The 26,150-nt window shown below is 29.4% G+C and overlaps 4 protein-coding genes across 6 annotated transcripts; 3 read left to right on the top strand and 1 right to left on the bottom strand.

Moving 5' to 3' along the window:
* Positions 1-1,181: 1,181 nt before the first annotated feature.
* Positions 1,182-5,351, bottom strand: LOC126845356 (3'-5' ssDNA/RNA exonuclease TatD). The gene is made up of 7 exons (XM_050584013.1): positions 5,229-5,351; positions 4,815-5,154; positions 4,580-4,678; positions 3,937-4,097; positions 3,520-3,703; positions 1,748-1,910; positions 1,182-1,572 (listed from the first exon to the last, which is right to left on the bottom strand). Exons 2-7 carry the CDS (start codon positions 4,963-4,965, stop codon positions 1,413-1,415), a joined length of 918 nt encoding a protein of 305 aa, XP_050439970.1. The 5' UTR covers positions 4,966-5,154; positions 5,229-5,351; the 3' UTR covers positions 1,182-1,412.
* A 649-nt stretch (positions 5,352-6,000) lies between these two features.
* Positions 6,001-8,341, top strand: LOC126845357 (ubiquitin-conjugating enzyme E2-17 kDa-like). Of its 2 annotated transcripts, none has more exons than XM_050584014.1 (2): positions 6,001-6,262; positions 7,530-8,338. In XM_050584014.1, exon 2 carries the CDS (start codon positions 7,580-7,582, stop codon positions 8,033-8,035), a length of 456 nt encoding a protein of 151 aa, XP_050439971.1. In that variant the 5' UTR covers positions 6,001-6,262; positions 7,530-7,579; the 3' UTR covers positions 8,036-8,338. The 2 variants fall into 2 exon arrangements, with proteins under 2 accessions (XP_050439971.1, XP_050439972.1); XM_050584015.1 differs by lacking the exon at positions 6,001-6,262 and adding an exon at positions 6,393-6,520 and having other exon boundaries at positions 7,530-8,341.
* A 3,057-nt stretch (positions 8,342-11,398) lies between these two features.
* LOC126845345 (histone acetyltransferase type B catalytic subunit) lies at positions 11,399-16,852 on the top strand. Its single transcript, XM_050584005.1, has 10 exons — positions 11,399-11,623; positions 12,778-12,855; positions 12,928-13,003; positions 13,135-13,255; positions 13,318-13,453; positions 13,520-13,679; positions 15,513-15,727; positions 15,971-16,122; positions 16,426-16,542; positions 16,629-16,852. The coding sequence occupies exons 2-10, from the start codon at positions 12,807-12,809 to the stop codon at positions 16,791-16,793; spliced, it is 1,191 nt and encodes a 396-aa protein (XP_050439962.1). The 5' UTR covers positions 11,399-11,623; positions 12,778-12,806; the 3' UTR covers positions 16,794-16,852.
* Positions 16,853-20,519: 3,667 nt separating this feature from the next.
* Positions 20,520-25,268, top strand: LOC126845358 (zinc finger protein 501-like). Of its 2 annotated transcripts, none has more exons than XM_050584019.1 (4): positions 20,520-20,730; positions 23,073-23,288; positions 23,658-23,921; positions 24,187-25,268. In XM_050584019.1, exons 2-4 carry the CDS (start codon positions 23,113-23,115, stop codon positions 24,944-24,946), a joined length of 1,200 nt encoding a protein of 399 aa, XP_050439976.1. In that variant the 5' UTR covers positions 20,520-20,730; positions 23,073-23,112; the 3' UTR covers positions 24,947-25,268. The 2 variants fall into 2 exon arrangements, with proteins under 2 accessions (XP_050439976.1, XP_050439975.1); XM_050584018.1 differs by lacking the exon at positions 20,520-20,730 and adding an exon at positions 22,095-22,259.
* Positions 25,269-26,150: the final 882 nt, after the last annotated feature.

Here is a 26,150-nt window from a genome sequence, read left to right as displayed (position 1 = left end):
AAAGAAATGTCTAAATGTTAGACGGTTAAAAATCAAGTGTCCGGTGGTGCTTACTTTACCGGGCTGGTTTAAAACAGAAAGTGTATGCTTTCTATATACTTAAGTGTAGGTATAGTGTATACAATCAGGCGGTTTATCAGAAGTTTAAAAGTGTAGAACTGAATAATAATATGTTTGTGTGTCCTGTGACGGTAACTTGGGAAACACTTAGTAAAAACATGAATTAAAAGTCTAGAGGTCAATCTGTATACATATTAAATAGGAAAAAGAGTGAATGCAGTGCTTATAAAACCGGTCAAAGAGCATAGAATGGCCAACGGTTAAATAAAATGTCTTGAGGCAAGTCTTTTAAGAATTTTAAAAACGTGATAATATAGTGATTTTGTGTAGTATAGGTCACACATGATCCGTGTATTCATTAAAAGTAAAATTGAAATGATAAGTAAAAAATTGAAGTATAATATGATATAGTACATATACTGTCTATACTATTTGACTGTTTTAGTTAATTATTCAATAATACCCATTTATACAAACGTGTTACTTACTTATTCATACTTTCAATTTGCCCATTAAAGGTTTTTAAATGGCTAACTAAAAATTTATCCTATTTAATTAAAATAATTAAAACAATGCCAAGTTAAAAAAAAAGTAAAATAATTAATAAAAGCCTGACAAAATTACGCCAACTTACAATTAGAATGATAGGATTTTAATTCTGTACAAATGTTTTAACTCTTTGGCCTTTTTTCCCAGGTTATTGTGGAAGTCAATTTTTGAATAACTGTTTCATTTACATAAAAAATACTAGGAAGTGAATACTGAACTACGGTATAATCTATAGTCTATAACCACTAATCAGTAACCGCTATTACTTTCTTACAAAAAAAAAAACTATTCATGATAAGAAATATATCAGATAAGAAAAACACAAAAAATTAAAATATTATTTAAACAATCATTTATCAAAAAAAAAAATTGGCAACAGATTTTGAAAAAACTGTATATTATGTTGTGGCCCCGTTCTAGATCTACCTATAGACTAATTTTCAGACTATAATCCTTAAAACTTCACCTAAAAAAATGAAATAAAGGGGAGGGTTTATTTATATTTGTTGATAATAATAATAATAATAATAATAATTTTACAAAAGTCAGTTTTATTATTTTTAAATTACACCACAATATAATATTAAATGGTGTTTTAACGTTTGTTTTAATGGCACATAATAAATAATAGCATAGTAAAATTTGTAATGGTATTAACACAGCTATAAATGGTTATAAATTATAATATTATATATAAAAAATAAAGTTTTTTTTTTTAAATCACATTTACGAACAATAACAATAATAGTGTCGAGTCAATATAAATAGGTATTAGGTATGTTTTGTCGTAAGCACCGTTGCATCTAAGACATTCCGAACAATTTCAATGCGTTAAACGCAGTGGCTAGAGCCACCTCGTCGGGTTTCTTGCCGATAAATCCGGCGATCAGTTCGACGAGTACGGGTAAAGAACACGGTTCGTTGCGGTGAAACGTACAATAGCGTTGCAAGAATCCAAGAGATCTGCAATCGAAAAAACAGTTAAGAATATAAGATAAATAGTAAAAGAGAAAACATTATTGAAGTTGTTACCGATTCGCATAAGGTAATAATTAGAGGGCAATTTTTTTTTTTTTTACTTCAATCAGAAACACAATAACAAGTAAATACGAGATAAATATTTAAAAATTGGTGTTACCTTTGAGTGAGACTAGATTTTACAGTTTCCGATAGGGTAGCTGCTCGTGCGTTCGGATACATGAATGGTGAATCCGTTTGTACTAGTATTCGGTCTAATGTTAATGTACCGTCATTTAAAAGTTTCTTTATACCGTTTCCTGAACTGTCTTTGCACAGTCCGCCTGTAAAAATAGTTAAATGCAAAAAATCATACTAGTATTATGTCTTTGCCGATTGAATAAAAAACATGCTAAAAGCACGACGTGGGAAAAAATGCCTTGATAATATTTACACATTTTTTACCTCAAAATTAGTCGAATTAATTTTGACTGTTCAGTCGATAATTATTTATCGTGATTTTGGTTATTTTTTTTTTAGATATCAAATCAAACACAAGCTTCACTTTATTTTCTTGGAAATAAATGTACAATTTTTAATTTCTCTTAAGATATCAAATTAAGGTAACTTTGTTTTTTTTTTTCTTAGCAATATTATAAATTTCTAAATTGACCGGTCAGTGCTTTTTTCAGTAGATTATTCTCAACTTAAGAAAATAATAAAATACATATGGCGTATGAACGTTTCTCCACACAAGGGGTAGGGTGGAACTTTATCTTTTATTTCACTCTTTTAGGACCTTTAGTTTAAGTTCAGTTGAAAGAGATTTCAGTAAATCTTAATGACTTGTGATTTCTCCATTTGGCTATCTTATTATATATTTTTATACATTAAAAACTAATACAAATTATACTTTTTTTTTCTAAAGGTTTTGTTAAAATTTTTCATTTTGATTGAGGTTTATTGCTATAATTATTACTCAAAATGAATGATTGAAATACTAAAAAAAAAATACCTTACTACTGGATATGACTACCGTTTGAAAATAGCTCCAGTAAAAAATGATTATTAAAAAAAAAATTAATTTATTATTTAAAGAACTAATTTTTACACTTATAACAATTTAAAACGAAAAAAGATTTTTGAAATTTAATTTGTTTAAATTATTATCACACTCAAATTTTGCAGTTAGTATATTTAAATGTAATTTTGTGAACCAAAAAAAAAAAAATCCAAAATATTAAGAAACAAATATAAAATTCTTTTTTCGAATAATTTAAAAAAAAAAGTATTAAGGCCCATAATTACGTTATAAAATAAAATTACTACAAATGTTTTTTTCGACTACAAGTCGGAAAAGTTATTCATAAAAACTACTATTTATTCATATTAGATTATTTTAAATAATTTCCTATATCAAAATATATTTGTTTTATTAATAAGTTCTAATTTACTTCCTTTGTTATTTTCTAAAATATGATATCTATTTGTACTTACATAAAAATTAATCAAGTTAACAATAAAATACTTATTTAAGTACACTTTTGTATTTTTTATTTGAATTTAACTAATTAAATAGTAAAATGTTCTTACTAATAAAATTGTTTTCTAAACCCTAAAAGGAAATTTATCCAAATCGATGAATTCCTTTTTTATCCGATATTAGTGTTCTACACTGTTGAAAGGTTTGCTTAAAAGATATTTGTTTCGAATGTTATCGTTTATAATGTTTTTATTTTACTGCGTTTTACTTATTGCACAATTAAATAACTTGACCATCAAGTAAAATTTATTTATAATTTTAATAGAAATGTTCATTTAATAAACTGATCTTTTATTATGTATTTCTTCGACTTTCGACGTTATTAGCATGAAATAGATAGATAAAAGTCCGAATGAAGCGTTCCCTTAAATGCGTTTTTTTTTTACTAAGGTTTTATCATTATTACCAACCGGTAATTCCTATATACATTCCGAAATTGATATAGTCTGTGGCCTCTTCAGACGAGCCAGTGAATGAGTGCATTATAGCGATCGGCAGTCCGGCAGAATATTTTTTCAGTATAAGAAAGAAATCTTCGTGGGCTCCTTTTTGATGCAACATAATCGGCTTTTTAAGTTCCACCGCCAGCGATACCTGAAAAATTTCAATTGGCAATAATTTTGTGATTTTAAATGAAAAAATAATATTAATGTGCACATAGTAAATTTGTACTAGGCCGAACATATTGTTCTACACCAACCTGAATCCTTTGGTTTGCCAAAAAAAAAAAATTAAATCCAAACAAATTATTATCGTTTGTATGTGGAAATATTATTTTATCAAGGGATAATATCACTAATAAAATATATATAGTATTTGTTTATTACCTGCAGTTCAAACACTTTTCTCTGCGTGTCGGGCGTCGAAAAATCTTTGTTGTAATCCAATCCACATATTCCGATGGCTACACATTCTGTGTTTTTGGCAATGTCTTTGAGCTCGTCGTAGTATCCGTCTTCCCAAGATTTCGCTTCGTGCGGATGAATACCTGTTATACGAATAACGACAGGTGTTTTTTTATTAAATGGCAATAAATCGTTAAGTTACAGTCAATTCGGATATTATACTTTATTGTTGTTTGTATGCAAATTTTTTTTTTTTTTTTAAATTAACTTTTAAGAGAAAACTATTTTTTTGCTCAACTAACTTTTAACAAATGCAATTTTACGTTTTTTTTTATCGTTTTTTAAAAAGTTAGTTTAAAGTAACTTAACTAAGTTGTTTTTTTTTAAATTCTAAATAAACTAGCAAAAAAATATAATGAACTCTGTCCAACTTTGAAAATAAGTATTACCAATTTTAAGATTTTTATAGATTTCCATAAATTATATTATGTTCTAAAATATATTTTTTTAGGCGTTTGATGTACTTTTTTTTTTAATTGTCCATCAATACAATTTTTTTTTAAATTGTCTATTTTTTCTATTGACAATCAGTGACATATTATATAATGTTTAATTTTGCATTTACCTGCTGTAGAGTACAAAGCACCCGGATAAATTCTCGCCAATCTCAGAGCTTCTTTACTCGTTCTCAGCGAAGTACAAGGAACTATAATTTTTTGAACACCTATGCAAAACAGAGTAGAAAACAAAATTTAATTACGCTCAATTATATAGATACAGAATGTGTTTCCAATAATTACTACCCTAGAGGAAACTAGAGACATTTTTTTTTTTACATTAAATTTATGACAAAAACTAACCCGAGTCTTTTGCTCGTTGCAAGACCGGTTCCAAGTCTCGTGTAAATTTCTTGTTGACCATGTTGGCGCCGGCATCGATCAGCAAGTAATTGTCGTAGTTTTCTTTGAACGGATCGATCACTTCAGCATTGTTGTCAGGTCGACAAGTCATTGTTTTTTTTTTTTTTTCGTCTACGAGTCTTGTCGAATTATAAAAAATAAATAATAGCGGAAAGAAAAAAAACTAACGCAATTCGACTACTGTAAGCACCTATGACCTAACTTAATGGTCTACTACAAACTGATTAACTCAATAATACAGTACTAAACTACTAAGTATCATAATGATTATTAATTCTACCTGCAACAAAGACAGACCGATATCAGTCGTATTATCATTGTATTATTATGTATTAACAGCAATTATTAACATACCAAACCCGAACAATTATCTAAGTGAAAAAAATTAAAAAAACAGCAGTTGCCACTTGCCACTTGCCACCAACAGCTGCTGCTGTTGCTGCTGTGGGTTCAGTTGACAGGCCGAAACGTTGTCGTTATCAGTAATTTATTGTTGATAAGAAAATATCGTACGACAGCTGGTGTAAACACAACGGGTAAGTCGTGGACTCGCGTTATCGACACGTCGAACATGGCCGCCGGTATTGTCCTCCTGTGTACATTAACACGCGGTCGGCGGCCATTTCGCGGTTATCACGACGAGGCGGACATACCTATCGTTTTTTCTCGCCGCCGAACTTTCGTGGTCGTCGACGTCGACGAGCGTGGAAGAAAAAAGCACACAAATCGCAATAATAATTATTATAATAATAATATGTCTCACCGCGATACGATTATTATTATTATTCTTATTGTTTAACTGGTTTTTATTTTGATTTTTTCGACTACGACACGTCTCGTAAGTCCAATAACAACAACAAACAATTTTTTTATTATTATTCCATTCTCATTACGAGGAGGGGTCGAAACGTCGTGTAACGACAACGGTATGCACGTCGATATCGATTGCACGTTTTTGGTCGATAAATATTGTTTCGTTTAAATAATATATTGAAACGACTCGTTAATTTTCCAGACGTCACTGGCCGACGGACTTTTGGCCGGACGAGTTTTGCGTTGTTATTCGTTTCGGATTAAATTCGAAAATGATTGCCAAAAACAATCGATGGCGACCAACAATCGATAGTAGGCCGTGACGATGATAATGGCAAAATATTATGTGAAATTGCGTTGTTGATAAGTCCGAAACGCTCCAAAGTGAAATTTTTATTTGTTATTAGTTTTGATTTCCGGGTTAGACTTTAGTAGAATACATTATTAGTAGAGAAGACAATTAGAACAATAGTAGCGTCAGTAGTTGTTCATTTAGTTGTACCTGTGTATTATACTAATATAAGTTTTCCGTTATATACATTGTTAAATTGTTGGCAAATAGAACAAAAAAAAAAGTAAGTGGTTTCGAATAATTTTTTTTTACATACCTGTATATATAATAAATAAACAACGCGCAAATCTAGGCAATGACTAATAATTGCTATTATTACATTATCGACGACGCTTTTACTTTAACCGTAATAGCACGTTTGGTTAACTATGTAATTATCGTATGTCGTTTGCTTATGTAACGATAATAATACTAGTGGTGTGTTTAGTTGACTGTTGTTTGCAGTGTTCCTTCGATTGTATAATACGTCAGGACTGTATAGGTATGTTACATTATTTTTTAGTGATAAAAAAACCACAGAAATTACGTTTAAATTTGGTTAGTACAGAAAAATATCTGTAGCGTGCGATGTCGTAAAGTAAGGTGTTTGAATATTAAATAAATCAAACTCCAAAATCAACACTCAATTGTTTTGTTTAGCACTTAGACAATTTCAATAAAGTGAAAAGTAAAATTTTACACAGGCCCTGATGAACTAGATTCAACTCTGGCAAGAGCTGCTATGTATGTCGTTCTCACTAGTTAAGCTAAAAATTAAGACGCGCAACTTAGCAATGCTGAAATTATAAGCTTAGCTCTGTTTAAATGTTTAAGCCAGGTGGCCATAACATAAGTTATAAATTCATTGTAATTTATAAATAAATTAAGTTTAATTAACTCGGTAAATAAATAAAATATTGTAAGAAGTAACTTTTTACATAGTTTCTAATTTTTTAATTCAAGCATTTCAATACTGAGGTAAGACAATTATCAATAAAATACTTTTGTACTTTTTGAAGTATAACAATTACCGAAATTCGTAGAGTTAAACTGATTGTGTATGTTTGACCAAATTCAAACCTGGCCAGTTTTTGTTTAAATAACAAAGAAAGTGTACGATCATTTTTATAAGTAGTTTTACTATAAAATCTTTTTAATCAATTTTTTTTTCTTCAAAATAAATTCTCTTCTTTAAAACTGACAAAATAAATCAGTTCTTTTCACACTTAATATATTATAATTGGAATAACGTTAATAATCTAAATCGGAATTAGGTTAAAAAAAATTAACTTGAAATAAACAATTAACTGTTGTATGGTTGGAGAAGGGAGTGGCCGAGTGGGTATGGCGGCAGTGTGCTAGCGCTCTCTGTCTTTTTAAAATGTATTTATGTTATTAACATTAGGTTGCAATAACTAAATTTAATCGCTTGATATAGTTTTAATATTAATTTTATTTAAATTGTTAAAGTGTGAACATTGAATAACATTTTTTTTTTTTTTTTTATACAGATTCGTCCGTCAGTACTTACACATACATACGAAACAAATAACTGTTGATAATGTCGACTCCGGCGCGGCGTAGATTGATGAGAGACTTCAAAAAATTACAAGAAGACCCGCCAGCCGGTATTAGCGGCACTCCAACAGACAACAATATTATGCTGTGGAAAGCTGTGATATTCGGACCCCACGACACGCCGTTCGAAGACGGCACGTTCAAATTAACAATAGAATTCACCGAAGAATACCCAAATAAGCCGCCGACCGTCAGGTTCGTTTCGAAGATGTTCCACCCAAACGTCTACGCCGACGGCGGCATTTGCTTAGACATACTGCAAAATCGTTGGAGTCCTACTTACGACGTGGCCGCCATTTTGACGTCCATACAGTCGCTGCTCAGCGATCCCAACCCCAACTCGCCGGCCAACTCCATGGCTGCGCAGTTGTACAAAGAAAATCGCCGTGAGTACGAGAAACGAGTGAAGTCGTGCGTCGAGCAAAGCTTTATCGATTAACGACAACATTAAGTACTAGTCTTGTCGGTATTTCAATGAGAAAAATCCTCCATTGTACGTGTGTTTCTTTAAAAATAAGCAAAATTGTTAAAATTTAACGCTGCGATTTATTTTTAACAAATAATATATTGTGTAAAACAAAAAGAAGAATCATTGTTTACTTTGAATTTCACGCCTCGTAGATTTAATAGACATTAATATAAACGAAGATGTTTAATAATTATAATTATTACTTCATAGACATTATTATGTATATAATTTACCAATAAGTGATTATTTTTTTTTTTTATATATAATTTTTTTAAATTTGTTTTTTTTTTTTGCTTAATATAAAACATAAGATATATTATTTTACGCATCTAAATTTCAAATTGTGTTCTCTTGATAATTACGACTTAACGTTTAAATTGTACAACAATATAATAATATTTGAGTTATCAGCCAATATTATCTTTGAATTTGTTTTCCTCTTACAAACTTGGCTCATGTATTGGTTTTTACTGTAAATTCAATGATCGTATACCACAGACTATATTCATATAGCTTGTGGTATTACGTCAACAATTGATCATGTACGGTGGATAAATAGCAAGTGAAAAATTGTACAATTTTTTTAAAATTATAATAACTTACTCGTCGAGTTAAAAAGGTTATTCAACTATAGTATGATCGTTACAATTTTAATTTCTATCTAACCACAGTTTTTTTGAGCCTATAAAATGATGTATTCGAGAGAAATTATTTTAATTTAAAAATATGATTATGTATGAATTTTTTATCTACTGACAACTTTGACTGGTAGATTGTGTGAAATTAATAATGTAAAACAATTACCAGATTACTACTATTTAACGTCGTACATTGAATCGACAATAAATATCAACAAAAATTGCAATCAAAATATAACGGTATTAACAGTGGTAACAATATTACGTTATATTAAGAATATTATTGTTTTATAAATTTCTTTTTTCTTTAAAATAACTTCCGAATAAACGTTTTGATGGTCAAATGTAGATACTATTAAATAAAAAAACTGGTCTCTCAGCAAAAAATACTATATTTTGGAATATTGTATAAAATACTATAGTATTTTATACAATAAAATAAAAATTTTTACTATTTATAACAAATGTATGGGTTTTAACCCTTAATTTTTTTAGAAATAATAATATAAAATGTCGATAAAAATTTAAATAAAAAACTTTAGTTTGTATAAACTGGACCCATTTTTAACAGTGTGGACAGAGATGACAATTCTATGGTACAAATTGTTTGTAATCGCATTTCTCCTAAATAAAAGAAAATTTGCTAGTTTTTTTGAATAAATTGTTTTAGAACCATAGTAAATATACCTTAAGTCTACAATTTTACAGGCAATAAACTGGCACTAATTTTATTAAAACTTGGCTAAATAATGTTAGAACAAAATTATTGTTTCAATTTTTTGTTTAAATGACATTATTTAACGCGCCGAATAATTGTTTTCTTTTGAAATAAATTTGTATTGACTGATTAAAACAAGATAAACTATTTTTTAAATAACTTTTTTTTGGAAATTCAAATAATATCTTATTTATTATATTATTATTATTTTTTTTTTTTATATAGCCTTTATTATAAATTTAACAGCTCAACAATTACACAGATTAGATATAGTATATACAAACTAAAATAATAATAGAGAGAGAAAAAAAAAATAAAATATATACAAAAATTACACAATGTTAAAATAGCTTTACATACAATTATATATGAAACCCAGCATCAAGGATGAATTTGAGGATGGATTGGTTGATAGGAACAGAGCGGGAGTTAAGAATTTTATAGGAGTTAGGGACATTAATTCCCAAAGAGGATAGGAGGTTAAAAAGGATATCTCTATGGGGAGAGAGAGTGGGACAATGAAAAAGGAGATGGGAAAAATCACTGATGGCTGGTAAATCATGCAAAGTACAATGAGGAGAGGAGTTCAAAGAGATAAGAAAAGAGAAAGCGGGAAGAAGGTTGTGTCCAAATCTTAAACGGGAAAAGGAAGAGATTTATTTGCGTGTGAGATTGAGGCCATGAAACCAGGGCCTGCGAGGGATAATAGGGCAGATTGAGCGATGCCAAGAGGAAAAGTTAGGAGGTAGGGAGGACCATTTGTCCAGCCAAGCTTGAAATATAGTTTTATTTAAACCTGGAAGGAAGTCAGAAAAAGGAGTGGTTAGGCCTTGAGGCAAAATGAAGGAAGCAGTGGAAATTTATTATATTATATTATATATTATTGAGTGCTAAATTGACTGACATATGTTTATTATTTTGTTACGTTTAAAATACTATAATTTGAAAAATAAGAAGGAGCTGGTTCATTTTTTTAATGATAAACTAAAAATACCTTCGCAATTAAGCTAAAAAAAAAATGTTGTATGCAGCTACTGTACTACTTAATATTAGAGTAAAGTGTATGTTTATTTTTATTGAATTATTATAGTAGTATTTGATACGTATGATAAAATTCGAATAATTTAAATACAAGAACAATTAATAGCAACAGTTTTCAGCAGTATTTTCTAATTTCTACGTTAATCTAATGTTTACGAATTGGAAATTGTTTAGAATATTTGCCTTATCAGTTTGCTACTGATAAGAAATGTTATGATCAAATAATAACGTAGGTATGCTGGCATTTTACATTAACCACGAAATGGCCGCCGGGCGGCTATGCGTTTCTTACAGCAGAATACCGGCGGCCATTTCGTGAACATTGATGACATAAGTTGCCGACGTACCCGTGTGTTATGAACCGCCAACCTGCTTTAATTTGCCCAAAACAAAGGTTGCCTCCGTGGTTACCGATAACTACCCTGGTTGTGGTTATCTCCTGCTGTCCAACGATTTACCTCCACCACCAAATTTATAAAAATCAAAAGAACTGTAGTTTTTTTTTAATGCTAATTTTTCATTACAATAATTTTTAATTACCCTTGTTTCTATAATATTGCCTAAAAGAAACTCTTTAAATCCCCCAATTACAATTTATGCCTAAAAAATAATATGGTAGAAAGAGAGGTGAGGGGCGTTCTTTAGCAATGTCGGCTAGTGGAAGCTGCCAAGTACCCTAAAGCAAACAAATACTATAAAATATGATTTATTTATTTATACATATATATAACATTTATATAGAATTTTCCTAAAGGGTTGTGAAGTATATTAAGAAAAAATAACAAATAAATGTAATGTTTTTTGTGTTAAAGGTCGGTATAATGGCTGCATTTTATTTTTTAGGCCAAATTGTGTTTAGTACAAATTACCGTTTCGCCGTTGATAACATATGATAACTATGTTTTTTTTTTTTGTCAAGAAAACTCGAACCCGCCAGTTTCATTGTGGCTTGTTTTTGTTGTCATCGTTCGATAAAAGAAATTATAAAATATACGTACTTGTTAAATTTCACAGTATTTTACACGCAGGTTGACATCGGTATAAAAAAAAATAATAATAATTTATAATCGTTTCGTTTGTAATTTAAAATCTGCCGAGGAATCGCCAATAATCCATCGTTGTTCGCCGTAGATGAAAGTATTCGAACACTGCAATCGCATTGTAAGTTATTTTATAATTATTTGTAACTATAAATTGTGTCCACCTTTAATGCTATTAGACTAGTGCAAATTTTCGCAATTATTATCATGACCTATAAACGTTCGGTGGTATGTGTGTTTTACCATATATTTATTAAATTTTTATGATTTTAAAAACAAAAAGTGAAATTTCCAACTACCTACACACGTTGCACAATCAATTTTAACACTAAAAATCAACTTTTCGGCTCTAGGGTCACGTGGACCTGGTCGCCCCCTCAAAACAATGTTGTAAATCTCTGTTTTTTCAAAATTCAATTTTTATATATCTCAACGAAAATCAGGATTTGAAAATCTTGTTTTTGGATTACAATAACCTTAAAATTTTGGTATTATCAGGCTAGTCGCTTAAACAGTCAGATCTCGGTGATTTAGTCGTTTTCGTTCTTAAGAAGGCCATTGTAAAATTAGTCCGCCACATCGGGCTTGCTTAAAACTTGTATCGTAATTTTGTTATTCGTCTTGACAAAAGAACTGATAATGTTTTGACGACGGTCATACTGTGGTGATCCAGATTGTTTGCAAACCGTAATAGACACGTTCTCTTTTGGACAAAATATCAAAATCCGATCAGTAGCTGCTTTACATAAATCCTGATAACCTACAAACCTATTAAAAACGCTGTTTATGAAAAGTAATTGCGAGATCACTACTTGGGTGTCATTTTTTAAATTATATATATAAAATAATTTATTATTTCACACAACATGTGTTTAGACATTTGTGTCTTTCTACAATCATACCAAACATTGGCCATCTCTAAAAACCTGCCTTTCTTGTCTCTGATTTCGATCGCTTTAGCAAAGGGCTCGAATGTAGGTCATGTTTTGTACTTACTACCGTAAGGATAAGATAAATGTGTATTTGGTGGTATTGATTTTATAACAGACAGACATGATAGGCTGTAATTATTCCTGGGGACCAAACAAACTACTTTATGACCACCATGGTGCGCTAGTGGTGTTAATACAAAATCAATAAGTCCCACATTTGTGTGAGTGAATGCTTGAGTAGTATTTCTTTATCTGCCAGTTTTGTGTATTTGTTTGTTTATATTGTATACTTTTATTTCTGTAATTCTCAAAAATTCTTTTTTCTGATTTCTTATAATGGCAGACATATTGAGCAGACTGAGAAAACCTACCATGGAACAATATATTGTGAGCAGTAATAGCGCACTGGAGCTGAAACTCGGTAACTAAAGTTTAGACATTATCGAATTTGGTGTATTCATTTACGTACTATTTTATAATATTTGATTTTTAGTGCGTAAAGCCGGTGATATCAATGATCCGAAATTATCATTTTATCCCGATATGACTTACCAAGTGTTTGGAAACATGTGAGTATCTTTTTTCTATCTTAAGCTAATTTTATTTTAATTATATCTGGTAATGTTCTTGTATCTTTAATTATTTTAACGGTCGATGTGCTTTTTCTTGAATCGTTAGATACTTATTAAGATTATTTCAGGGAAAAAATATTTGGCTACAAAGATCTCGTCGTGAAGATGTATTACACCGCTTGTACTCTGAAGCTTTACATTGGAATTGACTATTCGTCTAAAGTAGAACCAGAAAAGTTTGACGTGCACGTAAGAGATAAAATAGTGAAAATTACCTTCGGCCATTTTTAATTACGATATTTACATTTCAGCCCGACGACATAATGGAGAAATTGAAGGAGTACGTCTCTCCGGAGTTCATCACCAATTTGGACGTTTTCGAAAAATGTTTGGAGAATGAATCCTCGTTCACGCCTTATGGAAACTTACTCAACAAGTTTGCCCTTGGTAAGTTGATGAGCTAATTAACAGTGTTGTGTTTGAACGTCGAGAAATAATTTCTTTCAATATTAGATGCCGGTGAGGGTGAAGCACAGTATGAAGTTTATGCGATAGAAGACGAAAATGCTTCTTTCAACGAGTACTTTAATCAGCTGCAGACGTTTGTTTTGTGGTACATCGACGCGGCAAATTTCATAGACTTTGACGATTCCAAGTGGAAAGTTTTCATCATGTAAGCAGTGTTATAAAATTATAAAGTTTACTGTATTGTATCGTTGAATAGCACTACTTGATGAGGCGCTAAATAGAAAATTTTTAAGTAGTCACAAATCCAACGAGTTAATGGTTTGCCTTACTACAATGTTTGTTAACAACAAAGACCTATTTATCCGAAAAAATCAGTTTTAAAAGTTTAAATTTAGAAAGATTTGTCTCGAAGTTAGCTATAGTTTGAAATAACGTCACAAAAATTGCTTCGACCATTGAGAAAATATTTAAAGACTAAAATAATAATGTTTAATAACATATTATAAATTTAAAACAATTTTTATTTTTAAAACATAATACATTTTACAATAAAAACATCATAAGTAACCAATGTAATGAAATCTTCATCGCAAATCTTTTGACAGTGTAAAATACTAATTTTTGAAAAAAATAATATAAATTTGGAAAAATTATTTTTTGAAGTCTTAGAACACATTTTTCTTGTTTTTATTTAAACACCTTTTTTTGGAATAAAAATTCGTTTATTTATTTATAATTAAAATCAAAATTCTACTAACATACAAGTGTGATTTTATTTTATCGAGTTTAGATGAAAAAAAAATACCCACAAAAGTATTCTTAAATAACATTTTAATTAACTCAAATTGATTTGTTTGTAACTGCAAAAAAAACAATAATAGAAAATGATAAACAAAATTAATTTGTATTTAGAAAATTATCTGAAACAATAATTTATGTTTTAAAAAATTAAATTAAATTTAAATGAATAAAATATTTGAGACTACAAGTAATAATTATTTTTAATAAATTGAAGTCCTAGTTTCTATATATTTTTTAAATAGTTAAATTATTTAAAACAGTTATTACAAATTTAATTCATTTAAAAAGTTATTTTATGCCTTAAATAAACATTTAAAATATTTTATCATTTGCTAATAATATTGTTAGCTCTGTTCAAATATTTGGCCTCTGGTTTTAAAATATATTTCTAGCATGTTTTTTTTTTCTACTGAATTTTGATCTTATTTTCATTGTTTAATTGTTATACTATTTGACATTTAACAGAGAGCTAAAAAAGATATTTTTTGTTTTTTATTAACAAAAAAAATACGAGCTGATTTCAATTAAAATTTGTTTGAAAATATTTTATAAATAAAATAAAATTGTACGTTTTTGACAAATATTTTAACCGTTCAATAAGTAAAGTACAATAAAAATGATAATAAAAAACGTATTATTAACATATAATAATAATAGTCATTATCTAAACTATTACAGAAAGCTAAAAAAGGCTTAATCATTTTCTTAAATCAGATATTTCTATTTTATTTTTTTCATTTATTAGCTTATTAAAAATAAAAACCCCAAACCGATTCTGACAGCGATTTTAAATTGAGCAGAAAAATCATTACAAAAAATTCATAATTAATCCAAATTTTAGAATTAAAACTATTAATACATTTTCTCAGCTTTAAATGTGGCTAAAGTTACGGTACGTAAATTAGAATAAATATTATTTTAATACTACTATCTCCAACATAAATAGATATCTAAACTTCGTTGATAGTTGATAAAGCTTTTAAAAAGAAAAGAAATGTGTATTTTTAGTTTAAAAAAAAATGTGTTGTATGTTTATGTATTTAAATCTGTTGTTACAAAAATAATTGGTAGGAAGAGTAGCCGTGTGCCCGAGTCGGTAACTTTGTTTGTCGGAGTAGGCAGCAATGGCTAATAAAAAAAAAACTGATACTGATATGTTTAAATATTTTTAACTTAACGTTTATCAAAATTCTGAAAAAAAACTGTGAAATATTTTTCATTTTGTGTTTGTTTCCAGGTATGAACTGTTCAAAAATGATAACGGTGATCAGTGTTACACTCCGGTCGGATACTGTACTATTTATGAGTATTACGCTTATCCCGATAAGGTCCGTCCGAGAATCAGTCAAGTGTTGATACTACCTCCTTTCCAACGCAAAGGTCTTTGCGCAAAGCTTTTGAACTCGGTGTACAAACATTATGCTACAAAATCGAACGTCATTGATATTACCGGTAATGATTAATGATGAAATGTTTTAAAAAAAGTCAGATTTTTAAAAAACTTCCGAAAGAAATTCAAATTAATTTTATAAACCGAGATACATTTAAGAGCTACGAGTAAGAGTTTAAAAAAAAAAAATCATATATCATGTCGTTGTATTCGAGCTTTCATCGGAAGTCTTTTGATTTTGACTTGTTATCCTAATCGTACATATTTACACGACAAACGTTCTATCGTAATTTGTATTTTAATAGTGGAAAGTCCAAATGATGAATTTCAACTCGTTCGGGATTTTGTCGACGCTACCAATTTCAATCTACTCGAAAAGTTTAATAAAGAAAGTTTGAAGAGCATGCGCCACAAAGAAATGGTCGAAGAATTTAAAAACCGCTACAAAATCAATCCGGTAAATATGGTCTAGTCGATAAAAAAAATACTATTTTTAATTTGGGGAGCTTATATACGGTTTTACTTATGTATTGGGTTAGTTTCATTGCCGAACACATTAATTGGACCTTGTCGTAAAAATGTACTTTTTATAATTAATGATACTTTTGTTACCCATTAAGACTGTTATAAAATATAGTAAATATATTGAAAAATATTTTAGATATTCGGGTTTTTTTTTTTTCGATGAATTTGTGTCGTGCAAAGGAAAATATATATTAGTTTTAATATAATTAAAATGTGTATTTTTTGTTATTCTTAGAAACAATTGCGTCGCGTTTTAGAGATAGTACTACTGAAATATACCAACCGTTTTGATGCCGAAGATTATGAAAAGTATAAAAAATTTGTGAAAGCCCGATTGAATTGGCCTCTTAAGGTAAACTTGGTTTTTTTTTTTGACAGATGTTGGTTTTAATTTTTTTTTTTTGTAAATGGCCTCTTTAATTTTTTTTTTTTTTACAGAGGAAACCGACAAAACTGATGTTAGCCATGCCAGCCGGAGAAGCAGATAAAATCCTGAAAGCCGAAGCCGCCGACAAACTAGACGAAATCGATATTGAGTACAAGGAACTGGAACAGTTCTACGATAAAGTGATCAAAAGGCTGGAAACTAATTGTTCGGTTTAACCGTTCAAAAGTTTCACATCGAGGAGTTTCGATAATTATACTGCTTACAAAAAAAATCATCCCCTGTTTTTTACATTCGTTTCCAATAAAAAAAAAAATCTCTATATAAAATACAATTTATATAATGTGCGTGTTCCTTCTATCGTGTGTCGGGCTTATGCCGCCTGCGATCATAGAATGTAAATTTTGTATCATTTGAATTCCTTTTTTTTTTTTTTTTGTAATAATAAAATAGTTTTTAATTTAATTTACTCTTATTGATTAAAATAAAAATAAAGTTAATATTTTAGCACTAATTGGTCGCGTATTAAGAAACGTTTACAAAAATGTTTTTGTTTTGTATTTAAATGACGTTTCTTTTTCGTTGGTCAAATATTATAACTTTTATTAATTATACTATTGATGTGTACTTTTCCTATTAGTTTTTAACGTATTGTAAAAGAAAAAAAATACATTTACACTACAGTTATTTTATTTTATCTAGTTAAAAAAAAATGACCAATACTATTCGATAATCTTATTGCGCGACATTCATAAAGAGTTGTTGTTTAATAATTAATTGTTTCTCAAAATTTAAAATGCATTCAAAGTTTGAATTTTATTAAACTTACCTAACGACTTTCTGTAATATTTTTTTTTGACCAAATTTCCTTATCGAAAAACTATTAAACAAAAAGTCACCATTGACCGCTTGAACAATATGTAAGCGCTTTACAGTCGAAGGCTTATAGAATTGTTACTTTTTGAGAAATGTCTGTTTAGATAGGTAAATCTTAATTTTGGATACCGTCTTTTAGAATTATAATAGTTATTAAAAGTGATAAAATCATATTCGACTAAAAAAGACGGTGAAAACTATTAAATAAAGGTTTAGAAATTTTGAATTTTTCTTGGTAAAAAACAAGCTTTTGGTGACAGTTATTTCGGTTATGTGCCAGAGCTAAGACATGAAAATGTCAATAAAAAACGTGGACAGATTTTTGAAAATATTTTAATTTTTAAAGATGTACTCGTTAAATTTACACATCTACTTTTCGGACTAGATACTAAAAATTCTTTTTTTTTTCCTAAGTAACCGCTAACCTAGGATGGAACTTTTTACACACTTCCTACCAACAGCATCGTTTATTAGCATCATTCACTACAAAATATTAGAGTTAAAAAAATCCCGTTTTCTTCTTAGCGAGGCGGGTTCACAATAAATTTACTTAGGTAAATCTAGTTATGATATGTACATTTTCTTGATTGTTTAAACTTATAATAGTACACATTTTATACCGCTGGAGACCGTGGAAGCTGAGCGTTATCAATTTTTTTACCTTTATTTAAATAAAAAACTAATTGCGTTATTAAAAGAAACTCGTCGAGGCGACACAGTGAAGTTCTGAACTTTCAGATGATATAAGTAGGCAACTTTCCTATGAGACCATTTTTGGTAGAGCTGTATATAGTGTATCGAAAAAGCATTGTACTAAATATTATGACAATAATGTGCTTAGAAATGTATTTTTAGATTAGAGTTGGTCGTCTGTCTACAATAACTTATTTCCAGTCACCCGTAATTAACAATAAAATTTAAATATTTTCAAATACCTGTTGACTGTTGGTTCACTCACTACGTTTTTTGCATTCTAGTAGAAAAATGGTTTTATTTAATTTCTGGTCGGCTTACTCGTGTAGCAGGTTTTTCGTTCAGATTTGTTATTATTTGTAACGTTTTTAACCAAACAAATTGGCTATTTTGTTAAATAATAAACATTTTATGGGTATTGAATTAAAATGATTCGAAGAAAATATGGAGTAAAACTAGTAGAAATCTGTTCAACCGCTTGTAGTTGTTCATATGTGTACCTATATATTATAACAACTAAATTGATTGTTGACTTAGATTTTTAAATAATCTAATGCGTTATTAAAAATGTAAAAACTACTTGTAGTTGTTTGGAAGATCATATTAGTTGTGTCTGTAACGTTTTGGGCTTCGTATCTACATGACGAACGTTTATACCTTCCTTAACTATAATGTGTAATAAGGATCGGTTTGATTGTTTGTGTTTAATGTAATAATAAACGTTTTCGTAGTATTCTGTTTATTGTAATGGGGATAAAACATGTAAATGTGCAAAAATCTCATAAATCTATCAAAATATATTATTAACTTTGAACGTTCTCCATCCAATAATAATGTAGCATGGTACACTGTGTGATCATATTATTTATTTTAATGCTGTTACTCTGAAATCATAATACGGTATTCACTTGTGAATTAAAATTGATTTCAAAATAATTTACACATTTTTTTGTTTTTAATTTTGATTACAAACTAGGTATGTAACGCGAGATTAGGCAAAATGTTAGAACACAGGGAGAAAAAGTCCTTTGTTAGCTCCAGCTTTGATTAGTAACTCTAATTAGTTGGACCTATTTAGTTTTTAATATAAAATAATAACAGAATACAAAGACAGTATTATATTATTATTGATTTTATCTGTCGCCGAAATCGCAATTATGTCTTAAATAAATAAAGGCTAGGCTTTTTTTTAATTTTATACTTATTGTCTATTTGGAAATCATAAAATACCTAATGTCAAGTAGCAAAGCTCGTTTAAATTCACTGATCGATTTGTGGTCTGTTTAATTTCAAAATAATCATATGGATAAAAAAAATTTGTTTTTTTCACTAAAATTAATTCATTTAATGTAAAGTCAAAAATAAAATATTTTGTATCTCGTAGAATTTTTTTCGGAATATTCATTAAATACAATACTAACCATACATGTTGACTAACCGAAAAAATAAAACCTTCTTTCTTAAAATAAGTATTAATTCAAATGTTTTACAACTAGTGACTGTCTCTATCCAAGAGATAATGTTAAAAGTTTACCATCACATGATGGAATGCGCAAACAGTCAAGAATTTTATGACTTTCTCTGGGTGAACAATTCTAATAATATTTCTACCATTAACAGATTCGCACCGAAATGTTTTAAAGTGGTAGTATGAATTTGACGTTTATACGACTTTTAATTAAAACAACTGTGTCAGGAAAACAATGTGCACATGTTAGTTTGTTATTGAGAGGAGTACAGCTGTTACACACCACGTGAAACCAATCTTATTTATTGTGACATTTTGGTTTTTGTTATAGAATAAGCAGATCGTATTCATTTTGTCGAGTAATAATTCCGGCGTCTACAAGATTAAACGTGGAAAAACGATTTACCATAAAGTTTTTGGTGGTCGTCATCGAATAACGAAGGGTAGGGGAGGGTTGCTTAGATTGAGAGTGAAAAAGAGTAGTACAAAATAAAAAATTGGACGTCAGGGATCCTATGATAACAATGTATTAAGGTCATTTAAATTTGCTACAGAAATCCTGCAACAACAAAGTACCTATAATGCAATATAAATATTGCCGACAGGAATTCTACAAAGAGGGTTTATGAAATAGAAATCACATTTCGGCCGGCAGGTTAGGTTAGGGTCGTGGGAGATATTGACCTCGAAGGACAGCCGCCGGTCGCATTCCAAACGTTCACTACAAGCAATATTATTTCTCGACCGTTTATTTGGGTTCAGTGTTCTATAATGACTAGTTTCTGTTGAATCGTAGTAACCCCAGTCCCCGCCAATGCAGCTGCTGTCCTACCGGCCGGCAACAGGTAGCAATAGTTCATGAGGATAAGGGAAAAAGGCACGTGTCATTTGCCAGCCGCGAAGCATACATCCACCAAGTCGTAATACTAACCTTTCATATTATTTACTCAAGTTAGTTTTTTACATGCGATTGTTTTATTGTAATATAATCAAACAGTAAAAATCTACCGGGCACATGTTTTGTTCAGTTAATTTTTTTGTACACACTCCATCAATAAACACACAACGTTTGAATTTTCGACGTGCGGATACATTGCCGTTGCTTATAATTATTTCAAGTAAGATTTTATCGTTTTTCATTTATACGGTTTTGGATAGGTTTGTTTTATATATATAAAAAAAAATTAAACAAGCAAATATGCAAATAAAAATTGCTGTACTGTTTAGGTACGTTTATTTTGGATGCAGAGTTTTATATTTTAAATGAAAATGAAAACGAAGGAAATTATTTTTCATCGTTTTTAGGGGTCTGTAGATTAATTTAGAAAAAAATACCGTTTGTGCCAAAAACATAGGTTAAAATAAAATCTATTCATAATTTCTTAAAAATTAAACAAACGTTTTATTTGGTATTTCAAAAGTCTATATAAAATAACTGTTGAATGTATACTAATTCATCTACCGGTAACCTGAATAAGGGGCAACTTAATATATTTTACACTTTAAAGATTATTCAGATTTATCTATAAAACAGGCTATTTTTTTTTTTAGAATCACAATTTGTACACAATAAAAATAAAACATTATTTTTTTACATTAAATGTAACAAACCGTGATTAATATACCCCAGTAAACTGTAAGCATAGTTTGTGCCGGGGTATATAAGTTACTATTAACAAACATTTTTACAATTAAAAACTTTCTCAAAACATAAAACAGAAATTTATTTCCTTAATTTTAACTCTAAAAAATTAAAATAAACAATATAGTATTACAGATTTTCTAATAAATACTTTCGAAAAGAGTCAAGCATAGATAGATCCAAGTAGATTAAAACATTTTTAACGAAATCTTTTTTTGTGTACCAGGGACTTATGTATGTTAAACGCTCTATGATCACGCTTGGATTCTAGGTCAGTACTAATTTTTACCGACTTAAGCAATATGGCAAATTATTTGTACAATGATCTTACTGGATGTACTTTAAATTCTTTATAATTTAAAATAGGTAGTTAAGCTTTGCATGTGTTTTTTATTCAGACACAGTCGAACAACAAAGTTTTGTTGTATTTCTAGAGTACTTATAAAGAGTTATCTTTATTCTTACTATTTAACCATGTTGACAAAACAAATTTATAAGACGCTTGACATAATATAGTGTGCATTGTGTCAGCTGGAAATATTTTGTTTAATTTCTATAGTTTAAAAACACAAGGTCCTAAACGCATCACTAAAGTATCGATATATAAATTCTTGCACAAATGGCAATCAATAATTATGCCCAAGTTTAAGAATTTCATACATTATATTTATTTCTCATAACCTCATTTTTGTGAAATCAACTTTACATTTAAAATTGCCTACTGCTCCTTTTAAATTAAGCCTCGAGCCCGCGCTTAAATATTGTTTATTGTGGCCGCCGCTGTTATCACACATTGTGCAGACACATCCTTATCAAGTAGGTTGTATGCAGAGTAGACTGTCCACACCAAGGTGTAATTTTTTTTTTAAAACTCATAATATAATCTTGAGTGTTCACATAAAAAGATAGATAAATTGTATAAAGTGTGTGATTTAATACCACATACCTGTCGTTTCATGTTCAGGGCCTAGTAGCTCCGACCAATGGTTTTGTAGCCGTGTACCAGTAAGTATCGAGAAACGTTTTGGTTAATTAATACCGTTTTATTCGTTCTAATGAATGGATAGTATACATAGTATACAAGTCCGATAGTGATTTTTAAAACAGCCTAAACAATAATTGCGTACATCAATTTTAGACTAGTAAAGTGAGAATTGGTATCAACGGTTTTAGATTCGATACTTGATAAGTTGTTTAACACCCTATGTTATTATGTCTAAATGTCACTTTATTTCATAGTTAACAATCTGTACTGTGATATCTTTTTGCCAATTTCTCAGTTTTGCGTTTAAAACCAAGAAGATTACGGCTAATCGGTGTGATGGCAAAAGTCAAGTGACGTTTGTCATCGTAGCAACGGTTTAATTAAAGTTACTATTAATATTTACATGTTTACAAGTCTATTATCTTTTTTTATTAAATATTATATATTATATTTGGAAGGAATTAAAACATTATAATTTAATTTATTATTAGAGAAAAATGCGAAGTGGATATTATAAAAGTACTTCATATTGTGAAGAATAACACAGTTAGGCTATGTTTACTTTATTTATTTGTCTTAGTTAGACTAGTATTTTATTTAAAAAGTAGACTCAGGCTATTAATAGATAAATCATGAGTTTTTGTTCCAAATTTTTAAAAAATATTTTGTTTTTATAACATTATTTTAGCGAGAAACGAAGCAAGATTCCATATTAAAATAGAAAGTAAATAACACAAGACAGAATATTTTTATATATATATATATATAATTATTTTTAAAAAATAGATCATGAGTTCTTGTCTCAAATATTTTAAATATGCTTTGTTTTTTAGAGTTCCTGTAGCGAGAAAAAAACCAAGAATCCAAAGTAAAATGGACAATGATTACTACACAACCACAATCAAATTAGAAGAAGATAGTTCGTCGATAGAGGAGCTTACCAATGTTTCTGATAAAAGAACTAATCTAAATAACACTAAAAAATCATACAAGTGTAGTCCGATGACCACCATAGAACCTCAAAAAACAATCAGTGAAGATGCGTACAAGTAATGTGAATTTTAATATACATTAAAAAAAATTGTAATGTTATTAAGATTTGGATTAGCACACCTTGGTGAAAAACTAGGGGTATGTGATTTTTTTTTTTTAATATAGATAAATTATTAAAGAAATGTTTTTGAATACAAAACAGTAATGTCTGACTTAGCTTTGTTGCATAAGTAGGTGGTTATACTTTTAAAATTAATTTTCTCAAAATAAAATACTTACAATTTCACTAGATTTAAATGTACATATGATTTCTTTTAAACCAATTTTAAGTAGTAACAATTTAAGGTAACCTACAACCTAATGATTAGCATATTTTTCAATTCTTTTTATCAGCAAATATATTAAACATTTTTTTTTGTTTTTAGTGTCGGAGAAACGTGCAACGGTACAATTGTTAAAGTTGAAGTAGACTTTGAAAATGGACATTGTTTTGAGTCTGTTATTGAATTTGAAAAGTATAATGTTTGTGATGTTCAATCGACGAGCCATGATTTAGAAGAATTACGTACATTTGTCTGTGATGTATGTAGTATGTCGTTTGCTACCAAAAGAAGAGTGGCCCGACATATAACTCAATCGCATAGTGTACAAAATTTGAATGGAAAACGAGTTATCCAAAATAAATTCAGGTAAGGAAAATTATTATTTTAGTAAAATATACAATTATCAATTTTGAAATAAAGAGAACATTTTTCCTTTAAATATGTGTACATTATATATCTTATCAAATAGATTATGATAATTTACTAAAGTCTTAACTGGACTTTTTGTACAATCTTTACACTGAACAATTACTTAATTCATACTAGAATTTATGAATATTATATACAATTGTGAAAAGGATATTTTTTATTTAAACATTATTGTTTATTGTTCGACAATTTTTTGTTGTAGTCACAATGATACGAGTTATAAAGCGACTAAAAAAATTGATGGTTGTAATTTTGAATCACGGATTGGAACACTTTACAAACGTAAAAAGCCCTTCAAATGTACGGTGTGTTTAAAGTCATTCGCTCTAAACTCCAATCTCACAAAACATCAACTCGTGCACACCGGGGAAAAGCCCTTCAGATGTACGGTGTGCTTGACATCATTCTCTCAAAAATCCAGTCTCACAAAACATCAACTCGTGCACACCGGGGAAAAGCCCTACAGATGTACGGTGTGCCTGATGTCTTTTTCTGAAAAATGTAATCTTACAAAACACGAACGCGTACATACTGGAGAAAAACCCTACAAATGTACGGTGTGTTTGAAGTCATTTGTTACAAAAAGCCAACTTGCTGCCCACCAACGCGTGCACACTGGCGAAAAGCCCTACAGATGTACGGTGTGCCTGATGTCTTTTTCTGTAAAATGTAATCTTACAAATCACGAACGCGTACACACTGGAGAAAAGCCCTTCAGATGTACGGTGTGCTTGACATCATTCTCTCAAAAATCCAATCTCACAAAACATCAACTCGTGCACACCGGGGAAAAGCCCTACAGATGTACGGTGTGCCTGATGTCTTTTTCTGTAAAAGGTTCTCTTACAAAACACGAACGCGTGCACACTGGCGAAAAGCCCTACAGATGTGATTTTTGTTTAAAAACGTTCTCTCGAGCGACCAACCTTAATAAACACAAACGACTACACACTAATGGGTGAAGTGTGTATGAAATATTTTTCTTAAAAAACTCCCCTGGTACAACACAGAGCGGCGCATACCTGTAAGAAGCTCGGTCAAAATTGTTTGTATGTTTTTTTCGATTTACTTTTTAATTATCAGTTTGTAAAAAAATAGAGTAAAGTACGGTTACTGCAACTTAATAGGGCATCTGATTATACAAGTTAATTAAAAACATAACTAAAAAAAATATGTTTATTTTTCTTTTATTGATCTATTTAGAGTCGGGCCAGAAAAAATGTATATTTTGACTACAATACTTAATTGTTTTATTGTTAATAAATGTAAGTAATGATTCTGTAACTAATGGTATTTGACGTCGAAGTTTATAACCTAAAATAAGTTTATACAGAATAACGAATTCTATCCGCAAATTAGATATCAACCGTTTTATCTATTATTGTTTTGTTTTCAGATTACTCTTTAAAGATAGTAAATATGAATAAATCCTTGTTGTTTTACGAATAGTCATTTCAATTATAGACATGAAACCGCGCATTTACAGTGATTACATTTATACATACTGTGATACAGTGATTATTTTAAGGCTTAGTTATTAAATCTGGTTTTCCAAAATAAAATCAGCTTAAGATATTTTCAGCATGAATTATATGTCATTGCTATTTTAACTCTAATATTATTTGTTAACATTTATAAAAAAAAAATGTGATTTATACCATCTAAAAAGTAGGATTGAAGGGGGTTTATTTGATAATTATTTCATAAATGCAAATACCGATAAAAGCTGTAATATATTTTGGGTTAGTATGATATAAACAATAATACGATAATACATATATAGTGTTCAGGCACGGCGCCAGAATTTTTTTCCCAGGGTGGCGGGAAAGGCCAAGTGAATTTTTTGGAGGGGCAACCACAATAATTTTACCTACTTCTGTCAATAAAAAACAATTATAATGATTTATCAGTGAATGACTTTAATATTTATCAGTGAAATAGTATAAAATATGAATTTATTACATATTAAGAGACAATATATACTAGTGTAGAATTTAAGTAAGGCAACTTTTTTAAATAAGCGTTATTTTTACCTGTCGGCCATCAATTAGTTCTTATTGTACTCTATGAAAGTCGAAGTAAAAATGAAGGCATATAAAACGCCCAACAACCAGTCAGTAGAGATTATAGTTATCGTGTTATACCTACATTCTACTAAACCAAAAC

Source organism: Adelges cooleyi, unplaced genomic scaffold, assembly GCF_023614345.1.
Source record: "Adelges cooleyi isolate 19-005CV unplaced genomic scaffold, UGA_ACOO_1.1 ACOO_flye_CR_arks_rails_tigmint_CR_PRNA_784, whole genome shotgun sequence".
Classification (NCBI taxonomy): Eukaryota; Metazoa; Arthropoda; class Insecta; order Hemiptera; family Adelgidae; genus Adelges; species Adelges cooleyi.
The sequence above is the reverse complement of the archived record's forward strand: the minus strand, read 5'-3'. Positions and strand labels throughout refer to the sequence as shown.